Raw genomic sequence first — 11,942 nt, forward strand, 5'->3', positions numbered from 1 at the left:
GTAACATATTTCACCAATATGTAATAATGTTCACATTTCAATATTGGCGCAATATTTATTAACAATATTGAGCCATCCAGTATGTTGCATATAGCCAATATTGTACGAATATATTTTGCTACCTGGGATATGTATCGCAATATTTACTGAATATTGGAGTAACATATTTCACCAATATGTAATAATGTTCACATTTCAATATTGGCGCAATATTTATTAACAATATTGAGCCATCCAGAATGTTGCTTATAGCCAATATTGTACGAATATACTTTGCTTCATGCTTCAAAACTTCATGAACATACCTATAATGAGTTTCTGATTGTGTCAGCATCGGTTGGCTCAGCGCCAGTCTGGTCACATCACTCGGTTTGATATTTTGAGGGATATTTCCGTTCATCTCGTGCTTGTAGCTCTTGGGCAGCGTAAAGTGAGCTACACTATGAGGCCTGTGCATCTGGTTGCTCCCATTCAGGTAGCTGGGCGCGTACTCGGTAAAATCATGTTCCGAAACGTGGATATCCACTTTGGCGTCGCACGCTTTAACCAACAGATGGTCTTCTTTCTTTGGCGCCGTTGTGTCGTTCTCCAATGGTCGGAACAACGCTCCAAACAGGGTGCATTCCAAGACAATGCCGGCGATAATCAAGATACTGCCGCGCCAGCCAAACTCACTCAACAGTCTGGATATGATCGGAGCAAAAATGAACGTGCCAAATCCAGAGCCGCAGACCGCAATTCCCGTTGCGAGTGAGCGTTTCTTCTCAAAGTACATCGTAACGCTCACGATGGCTGGGAGGTAAATCAGGCCGAACCCGAAGCCTGTTCCTATGCCAATGGTGATGCATAAGGTGAGGACATTTTGGGCCCAGAAAGAGATCACCATGGATGCTGAGGCTAAAACTGCCCCGGCTATCGTAACCGCTCGACATCCCCATCTATTGACTAATGAACTGGAAATTGGACCTGGAAATGTAAAGGAAAACGTTCATTCCTACTAGCAATTGAGGGATTTGTCAATTTGTTCACTTTGTCTTTGCTAGTGCAAATTACGCCATTTTATCGTCACTTTATTTCGAAACTGTTCTTGATCAACGTCTGCTGTTGTGGTAATTAAGTAATTTAAACTAAATAGAAATTTTTCTTTGGAAGCGATTCCAGACTTGCATTTAAGTACAGGAGCTTTTTTACTTAAAATTAACCTTCTGGTGCATGGTTTCCATAACGCACTTTAACCCGAAAAAAATTGTACGCAATTTATTTTGCTACTGAACTTACCCGAACATAATGTTACGCCTACGAGAATGGATAAAATCCATGATGTCAGTCCTTTGCCTTCCTTGAAGTATTCGAGAAACTCGTCGTAGAAAATTCCAAACGAATATGTAACTCCATCAGCTGAAACAAAATTAACACAGTTAAAGCGATTGACGAGAAATTTGTAATTATCACATTTTAGTGTTACTATATTATACACAATTGAGCACCGAATGGGACCACAGTGACCCAAACCCAAAAATAGTTTGAAAAATGTATGAGTGGAAACTGGAGGATGGGGCGCCAGCTTGCAAAAAGCTGGTGAGTTTAGGTAGAGAACTGAGTTTAGTTTTCCGACAAGCAACTGAAGTTTTATGAATTTTTTATATTTCTCTCTCTTTGCTTTGCTGATTTGAATTAAGTTTGGCTTTGTACAGATTTCCTGCTGTGTTAGACACATTTTCTTCGTTCTTTCCAGGTGGCGCTACGCAGCTTTCCGTAAGCTTAGCATTACTTTGCCCCTGATCTCCTTCTACATCTACAACTTTTAGTGTCATATTCATCAACTGACTCGTAGGGTGGATTTCGAGCCGATTGAGCTATTGGTTCTGTTGTAGTTAATTTTTAATGATAAGAATACAATTTTGGGCGACTTTGTATTTTTACATCAATCATCAGTCTGAAGCTTTTCGCTAAAGAACTGCTTCAGATATGGAAATTTGGGTGCCAGTATTCAATACCAGAAGCATCAGCTTACTGATTGTGCGGATTGGGTTCCCATTAAACCATAGGCTCCTTCACAAGAAATTGTAAAACTTTGGGAATATTTTGGGCGTCTTTGTATTTTTACATCAAGCTCATCTGAAGCTTTTCGCTAAAGAACTGCTTCATATATGGAAATTTGGGTTCCAGTATTCAATACAAGAAGCATGAGCTTACTGATTGTGAGGATTGGGTTCCGATTAAACCATAGGTTCCTTCACAAGAAATTTTGAAACTTTGGGAATATTTTGGGCGGCTTTGTTTTTTTACATCAAGCTCATCTGAAGCTTTTTGTTAAAAAACTGCTTCAGATAGGGAAATTTGGGTTCCAGTATTCAATACAAGAAGCATCAGCTTACTGATTGTGCGGATTGGGTTCCGATTTAACCATAGGTTCCTTCACGAGAAAATTTCAAACTTTGGGAATATTTTGGGAGTCTTTGTATTTTTACATCAAGCTCATCTGAAGCTTTTTGCTAAAAAACTGCTTCAGATAGGGAAATTTGGGTTCCAGTATTCAATACAAAAAGCATCAGCTTACTGATTGTGCGGATTGGGTTCCCATTAAACCATAGGTTCCTTCACAAGAAATTTTCAAACTTTCGGAATATTTTGGGCGGCTTTGTTTTTTTACATCAAGCTCATCTGAAGCTTTTTGTTAAAAAACTGCTTCAGATAGGGACATTTGGGTACCAGTATTCAATACAAGAAGCATGAGCTTACTGATTGTGCGGATTGGGTTCCGATTAAACCATAGGTTCCTTCACAAGAAAATTTCAAACTTTGGGAATATTTTGGGCGGCTTTGTTTTTTTACATCAAGCTCATCTGAAGCTTTTTGTCAAAAAACTGCTTCAGATAGGGACATTTGGGTTCCAGTATTCAATACAAGAAGCATSAGCTTACTGATTGTGCGGATTGGGTTCCGATTAAACCATAGGTTTCTTTACAAGAAATCATCTGAATCTTGTCTCCAAAGAACAGTTTCAGATATGCAAATATGGGTTCCAGTTTTATGTTTTTTGTTCAAAAAAGTCAAGTTTTTTTTTTAATTGCGAAATTTACCAAGAACCAGTTCGGACACTCAACAATTGAGTGTTTTGGGCAAGATTTTAGTCCTATCCAGGAACGAAGACAAATATTCACGATTATTTGCTTATTTAGCATTATCCATATGTTTTTGTTTTTCGAATCCAAATAACATGTTTGTTATCGCCAGTAAGTTGAACACTCGCTTTCGATTGTATAAATAATAATGTTAATCAGTAAGAAAATAAACTTAATATCCTTCTGCATTTAAGACATTAGCACTCTTCCAATAATCTCATTTTTTTCCTCATAATTCTCTTAATAAGGAGTACTGGAAAAATTAATTTTCCGGAAACAGTAGGAGATATAATCTGGTGGTTTTAACGTGGAACGACCAAGAGTTGCGCTTTTTTCCTTCTTTCGGTTCAAACTTTCATTAACGGAACGGCTAAGTTTCTCAATCTGTGGCCGTTTGGAGGTACCGATTATTCCACATCCTTGGGCCACTCTGTGTCTTCTTTTGAATATGCTTCCAACAGTACAGTAAACAGCAATATAAAGTATCTGTGACGCAAAACTAATATTGGCGCTTTGAAGAACATTTATCATCAACTATTGTATTTCAATGGCCGATGGCCTAGTTCGGCTTGAAACCATTGAAATCTGAACAAACACACTTTTGCTCATCACGATAGGTAAAACCACAATCACATTGGTATTTACACAAGATTGTTCTAATATCGGGCTTCAAAACATCAGAAACGAACTGATGAGACACTGTTGCGTAGTCTGCATTGATACAAAACAAACATGCTATACATAGACACTGTGGCAAAAGAGATAAACAAACATTTGCCCTAATCAATAGGCCTTGATTTTTATTATGAGCATCACTATCGTGTTGCAAGCGAGTGAAATTATGAAAGTATTCAGCAATTATTTATTAGTGATAAAGGATGTGGAAAGTTTTCGGATTCTCATTGAAATTACACTTTACACAAAGGGGGGTTATTGGGCATTTAACTTTAGCGTTTACGATAACACGCAATTAAATAAGTTTCAAATTGCATACGCGTTTTTCTAAAAATATAACGTTTATCTTTACAATTTTATTAGCTTTTATGGATGTTTTAATTGGAGGCCAAATATATGCAATTATACATTGGAGAATAAATACATACATGCATAAATTATGAAGACAGATAGCATGAAGGTTTCGGAACACTCTCAACCTACGAGGCTGAAAATACGCCTGAATCCTGGATAATTTATAATAATTTAGTTTTCAACCTGGCAAGCAGTTTCGGATCGGTTTACGTGCTGGCAGCATAAATCATTGGAAAACAACATGATCGATCGAACCCGTCTTCTAAACCCACTTAAAATATCTTGTTACAATGATAGCATGTGGTTAATTGGAGTTTTCAAATAACATAATTGATTGATAATAACCCAGTCACTTGGCGATAAAAGGTAAGGTATCCCGACTAAATTTAACTGAGTTAAATCCAAATTGAACCATTTTCTTTCAGAAACCGTCAGTTGTGAAGCATTTCGATTCTAAACCGAAATTAGGCTTCCTAAGCTAATTTATGATGTTCTAAATTCCTCCGGCAGTATTGGTAAATGATGAGCTACTCCTTATCTTAAGTAGCGATTATCAAGTTTTAGGGAAATAAAGGTATTAGAACTAATCTAAGATAATGTGTAATTAAGATCAATTGTGGCAAAGTCATCGGCTATTCTCCCTGGATACATTGATGGAAATCATGGAATTCATGAAGCTGAGCCTAAAAAAACCAGGTCGAAAATGCGTCTCTTGCACCGGTAATTAGAACACAAATCTTCATATGTATTGGAAAAAATACAATTAAATTCATTTGATTTGACTATTTTTGCATTTCATATACAGCTTTTAAAAATTTACTTGCCAATCTCTTTCAAATGAATAAAGCAAATACGCGAGCCAACACTGATCCATTTATTCCCTTAAAAATGGAAGACCAAAACGTCTCAAACATTCAATCAATGCTCAAACACCATTTATACGCCTTTAGAAATGTTTTTCGGGCTTTGAAGCCGTCGTCCATGGGAATATTATTAAAGAAAACCTTTTTTTTCACACGAAAAAACCTGTGCAAACGAAACGTGTGTAACTCCAGAAAGTAATCAGACACAAAAATACCTTTAGGTGTGAAAACAAGACTTTATCCCTACAAGAATTGTTTTTCTGGCTTTGAAGCCGTGGTCCATGGGAATTTCTTCCTGACGTTTCGTCCACAACTACGGTGGACATTATCAAAGGCGATGAGGCAGTGGGCGAAGTGATCTCCCGTGCTTACCGACTAAGACTGGTTCAACTACTGGATCCCCTGTGGCCGCATAAATACGACAGGGGATCCAGTAGTTGAACCAGTCTTAGTTGGTAAGCACGGGAGATCACTTCGCCCACTGCCTCATCGCCTTTGATAATGTCCACCGCAGTTGTGGACGAAACGTCAGGAAGAAATTCCCATGGACCACGAATTCAAAACCCGAAAAACATTTCATGTCTTTGTTAATTTTGCACACATTTTTACAGCGTGATATTGATTATTTCAGGATATGAACAAAGCGCAACTACACATGAAACATGAAAAAACTCTGCTTAAGATCGGTTGAAAATCATTAAATTATAAACCATGTATCATCGCTCTTTATCGTGTTTTCGTGATATTTAATGTTAACATCGCAACGATGGTAATAACAGGAGAATTTATTTGGTAGATTAAAAATAATCGAATTTTCCATTAGATGATCAACTTTTTACTGGGTTTTCGTCAAACTAATTCGGAATCGAATAGTCGGAAACACGGTTTTGCCTATAAATAGTTTCTCAAGGCATTCTTGGCATGATACCTATCTGAAATGGAGGAATTATCTACTACGTAGCGATAGTATTTTACTTTAAGAACTCAGTCAATCGTCCAATATTTTCCAAAAGTACTATTTGATTTGTCAAAGTAAATAGGGGCGAAATCTCCAAATATTCCAGCAGTAGCTGATTAGTGTTTAAGTGTTTGCGGTGTATCAAAGGCATAAACACAGCTGATAAGCGATAATTAAAACCCAACAAACCCAAAATAAGTCAGCAAACAAAAACAAACTCGAAGCGGATTGAGCTTCACTGAGTCCTAAAGAAACTTGAACATTTCGCAATTTTCTCGCATTTGGGCCTGTAAACTGTGCTAAAAACAAAACGACTTTAAAATCTATTAGTTTCCCGATGGCAGAATCTTCTCTGCAGGTTTTTGACTTTTGCAGCTAAGAAGTTGTAAAACTTCATTCATAGAAACATTTATTCATAGAAGTATGTCCTACAGGAAATATGCAGCATTCAAGCAAAAAATGTGAGGAATTGAAAGAGAAAACAGACGAAAGAATAATAAATATTGCACCAACTGCAAAAAACGTCGTAATAACTCGTTTTGTTTGCTACGTTGCCCAACTAACTATTTTCGCGTCTAGGATCTAACGAAAAAGTCAGTTTAAAAATCACCATGTATATACAGGCACGCTTTCCTCGTTTATTTTTTTTTTGTTGGCAACCGTCCAATTCGGATTTAGCGAAAGTATTATAAATGTTCGACCGCAACACTAACAATGCACTTTTATTTTTAGTCCTCCTAGTTTATTGCTGACAAACTTTACCTTGTCCTCACTTCAGAGCATTTGAAACGAACGCAATATAGTTCGGCAGAGTTATCAGGTCATTTATTTTTACATTCAGGTCTATGAACATCGTTAATTTTTTTTCGGTTTTTCATCTGGGACATGAACTACTGCGTATCGAAGTTTTAATATTAGTTTGCTGCTTTTTTTTCAGTGTGCGAGTCCAAAGTGCTCGAAGTACGTCGCAAGTCAGTTGGAAGTCATTCTGAGTAAATAAATAGCAGCAAAAGGAAAAGCAAAGTGACGAAAATTGTTTGCCCTTCTTATGCAAACACTCATCAACTGAAACACGAAAAATTGCTTAGAAACAGCTCATAAAATCGCAGTGAGCAAACGGATTAAAAAAGAAACTCAGAAAAAGAGAGAGACTTTCGAGGCCATTCCTTGAAACTAATGAGGTTTTCGGGTTTTTAGGCCGTCGTTCGGTGGAATTTCTTTTTGACGTTTCGCAAGCACGAGTGGCTTGCATCTTCAGAAGTGGTTTGCTTGAACGCTTACACTGTTCTCATCAGAACCCGTTCAGTTCTTCCGCAGAACCACTTCTGAAGATGCAAGCCACTCGTGCTTGCGAAACGTCAGGAATACATTCTCGTCGTTCGGTAGAAATTCTACCGAACGACGGCCTAAAAACCCCAAAAACTCATTAGTTTCAGAAACTCAGAACTTTCATAAATTCTACCCAAAATGGTCTTCTAAGCAGTAAAGTGTTGGTTTTTACTTGTTGTAGCAGCAAACACAGTAATTTTGCATAAGTGACATAAAGAGTTTTTTATAAAGCAAAGCACACAAAACTCGCTGTGGACTGCAACAGTTTTTCCACGTTAGATACTAAAACTCATACTTCATCTAAGTAGATTTTACCTTTAAAAAATATCAACGAACACTTTCAGCTTCGTTTTCCAATTAAATGCTTCCAGTGAGTCCCAGAAAATTTGAACGAATTATAATTTTTTGAAGCTTTCCTCCTTTATTTCCATTCAAACGCTAAATATAACGAAAGCCTGCCTAATCTTCTTGTTATTAGCGGCACCTATTTGTGGCGACAATCTAATTTAGTGTTTAGTTTTGGTTAGTTTTGGTTAGTTTTTCAATTATTCTGGATATGGACGAAACGTGTTTGCGCCTGTAACAAGCTCGTTTCATTGTTCGTCATTGGTTGTGGGTGCCGGACGTGTTAATTTCCACAATTATACCTATACAAAGAAACAAATACCGCAATAATTGAATTTTTCAAAGGTTTTTACATGTTGCAGCTTCCCAGACAATTAACGTATTTACAGCGCAAAGTTAATTTTTTTTCAGCTTAAGTCGTTGAAAGCAATTTTTGGACTTGGAGTAGGTGCGCTTGGTTTGAACTATAGGGATAAATCTGCACAAATTAATTTTGTCAAAGGAAAATTGTTTCTACCTTCTTTCGTCCCAGGATTTTATCAAATAAATCCCATTTCATCATGAAAAATTGGTTAAAAATGAGTTTTTAGTTCCGCATTCCTCTACATCTGGTCTGCACGTAGTTAGAGCCGAAAACAGTTTCATCTATGATGAAACAGGCTGCGTGTGTTTTCAGTTTTTCCTCTCCTAATCAACGTTTTTATTTGGTAAACAATCTGAGAAAATCGGTATGTTGAACTGAGAAAATACCATAAAAATCCGCCGTTTATATTTTTAGAGTATGTTTCCTTGGCATTCAAAATCGATAAATAGTTCAAAAAGATATTTTTAAAAATGTTTTCGGCTTGCGCTGGCTGCATGTAAATTATGCAATTAATGTTTTTTTTTTCATAAATTGGCATTTTTTGCGAAAGCACTGCCTGCCTCCATTTGAATTCATTAAAAACGTGTTTTACTTTCATTTTCCTGTCCTTCAGCATTTCAAAGTTTGATATTTGAATTACCAAAATTTCATTCCAAGCTTCTCCACAGCTAAAGAGCTAAAACGACCCATAAAATAAAAAATAATGACGAATCACTTATTTTTGGCATAAATGTTCGCCGCCTTGGGAATCTACCAAAAAATACAAGGATTAAAATACCCTGAGAATATTTTCAAAAATTTGTAAATACCATTTGATAAGGATTAATATTTATAAATTAATCAATTACGCTGTGAACTCAAGGGATAAATACTTAAATATTATTGCATCATCTATGTGCTTAAGGCTTTGTTCAGCGTTTAACTTTCAAATAGGATTCCTGCGATCACGATGTAATTGCTAATTCATATTTACTTCAAAGAAAGTGGAATGAAAGAAGTGGAAACAAAAATGAATTAAATTGAATATGTTTTGTTATTTTGATCTTAACTTATCTTAACACAGTGTTATCACCAGGTTAATGCACGACATCTTGAGCAAAGCAATTATTAGTCAACGTTTTATGGTACATTGGAAATATGTTTTGAGCAATTAGAGTGCAACATAAGCATTTGATTATTTATCGATTTTATGAGCGATTGTAACATAAGCCGGTTGACCCCTTTGATAAACCTTGCAATAAAATTTATTCAATTAAAACACCTTTTGTTACACAAATCAAGATCCTGAAGCAAATGAATTAATGGAAAAATAATTTGTAAAATTTAATTATATTTTTACTCTACCAAATGCCCTTACTTTACTAATTCCCTTGATTTTTTATCACCTCTTTGAAGACGATTGAACCGATGAAAATAAGGGTTTTTATGAATTTGTCTTTGTCAACCAACTGTGGATTTTTCGAAAATGACTTTATGTGCTTAGGAAGTGAGAAATAAACATACACAAACAACAGTTTAATCATTGATGTACATCATACATCAAATAGAACAGGAATTTTCAATTATTTTGTCCGAATAATGACCAAAACTGACCCTGGAGGCTAATTATGTTTTTGAAACATCTGTAGCATGACCATTAAATCTAAGCTTTGATTATATCAGAACATACACATTTTTGCTTTTATAACTGCGAGTTCCATTGCCTGTGATGGAACTTTCTGATATGAATGAATCTCTGAAACCAACAGTGAACAATTATGAACATTTTTAGCCAAATTGTGGGTATAATATGTGGTTCCTATCAATGTAAATTTACTTAGACTGCAATTTCCTTTAATAAATTAATACAAATAGAATTATCTAATCTTGCGCTCAGATACACTATTATTAATTTATTGGAGATACTTATCTATCAGATAAAAAAATTAGGTTTTCCTGTGTAGACTGATCTTGTGGTAATCAAGGCTAATTTATCTGAAGAAGGAAACGTTCAAGTCTTGAACTTTGGAGTTAAACGGTTCTGCGAAAATTTCCATTTTTCCAAAAAATCGACCCCCACCCTTGGAAAAATTGCGGCCAAAAAATTTTTACATGTGGGTTTTTTGAGTTCAATCGATTCCTTTCGACGTAAGAAGGTCACAAATATTCCTTCACCACACGTTTTTTGTGATGCATTGGTTTTATGGTCGATTGTTTGAGTGCACAATAGTTCTAAATTAAATTTTCCCTGTTTAATTTGAAAACCACCAATTGGCTTGAATTAACAAAACGCCAGTAAATTTTATTTGAACATTTTCAGGATAATTTGACGGTGTAAAATTGCCATTTTGTCAACATACTTTGAAGCTTCTATAGAAACAATGTTTGTCATCATCACACAAAAGGATTGTTTGCCATATCAAAAAAAAAAAATTATTACAGCCTAAATTAATTTGTACGTTTAGTTGTATATATTTGACACCTTTTTATTAGAAACAATAAAAACTACAAATATGGATATGTAGATGAATTGCGAACAAAAATTAATAAACAAAAACTTAACAGAACGCCAAAGTGCCACTGAGTCAAATATGGTACGAAATCGTCGAATTGATTCGAAAGAACATGTCTATATTTGTGATTAAAGATAGCAAACATATGCTTTGATATGCTTCTGCTTTAATCACAAATTATTCGTGAGTCATTAACATTATGCGTGTTATTCATACATAAAGGCTGATAATAAATAGTACTGCAGTAAATGTTTATTAAAACTACAGTCCGCATATGTTGTATGCTGATATCGGTGTTCAAACTCATTTCATTAATGTCACGTTTTGTTTGGAATGTTTGGTTCAAAGAATCATTTGCACAGACGAAATTTACAGTTTTCTATTCCGACAAAGTGTTCTTCTGTACTTCCTGGCACAGTTAAACAGATAATATTTACCTTTAAGTCATAAAAAGTGCAATATTAATTAACATTGTTTGCAACTAAGAATGAATTTTGTATGTAAATATAAAAACTAATAAATTTTACACATTTCTACAGCTAAAAATATCTTAAGTTGCTAATTCAGGTGATTTAAAATCTTTTGTATAAACACTGTGATTTTCTAAGACAAATGCATCTTCCCCTTAAAGCTTTCTTTACGGCATTTCTAGTAGAACCGTTTCTTTGGAAGGACGCTAAAACTGCCTTCAGTTATTGATTTATTAATGATTTTTATGACAGTTTTCTTTAAAATGCTCAGCATTTTTAATTAACGGGAAAGCTTTTACGCATCATTAGTTCAACTACGACAAAGGTCGCTTTAAGGAGCATGAAAAATAGATTGACTGAATTGTTAATCCATTTGAGGCGATTGCATTATAATCACTAATTTTCCCATGGAAYATCAGAATGTATTTTGTAAAAAGGTCWGGTAACAATTTCTACTTTTCTGTCTGCTGAATTATTAATTGTCGACTTRACTATATTCTATGATTTTTGAACCTTTGTGATWCGAAAATTTTAATTAAATTARTTTAARAKATTATGTTGTGCTTKGAACTATTTGCCATTATAARWTTCTATGTACAGTAACTTCGGTATTTGCAGTCTTAATCTCTTAATTAAGTAATGTTTTCCTCGCAAACGTGATGGAAAGCTGAAAATTAGTCTTCTTAGCTGAAAAATCTAATCCTGTCAGCGATTGTTTACGAGATTTAGACCAGGAATAGAATGTGTTTAAATTTAAAAATAATCCATCACCTCTTGTGATGATCACTTGATGGCTGACTAGTAGGAGAAGTTATCTGACGAAAAATTATCGGTGAAAATTATAATTTTAGGAGTCCGGCGATATGAACAAGTTTTATTTGCTCATCAATGTTAAATCAACCACAATAACCTGATGTGTGTATTCAGTGTTTTCGACCAATACGATTCGTGTATTTTTTTTTAGTTT

The 11,942-nt window shown here is 35.1% G+C and overlaps 1 protein-coding gene across 2 annotated transcripts in view; it reads right to left on the reverse strand.

The window, feature by feature from the left end:
* LOC109537491 (monocarboxylate transporter 5) overlaps window positions 1-11,942 on the reverse strand; it is an 18,014-nt gene that overhangs the window by 4,777 nt on the left and 1,295 nt on the right. For both annotated transcript variants that reach the window (XR_007281169.1, XM_048665087.1), the window contains exons 2-3: window positions 1,279-1,398; window positions 306-966 (exon numbers count right to left, since the gene is read on the reverse strand). Coding sequence is in view for 1 of the 2 variants with exons in the window: in XM_048665087.1 (XP_048521044.1) it covers window positions 306-966; window positions 1,279-1,398 (781 nt within the window). In the remaining variant the exon portion in view is untranslated. The remainder of the gene's footprint in view (window positions 1-305; window positions 967-1,278; window positions 1,399-11,942) is intronic.

This window comes from Dendroctonus ponderosae, unplaced genomic scaffold (assembly GCF_020466585.1).
Source record: "Dendroctonus ponderosae isolate FM_Combo_2020 unplaced genomic scaffold, Dpon_F_20191213v2 Dpon_F_20191213_3, whole genome shotgun sequence".
Lineage (NCBI taxonomy): Eukaryota > Metazoa > Arthropoda > Insecta > Coleoptera > Curculionidae > Dendroctonus > Dendroctonus ponderosae.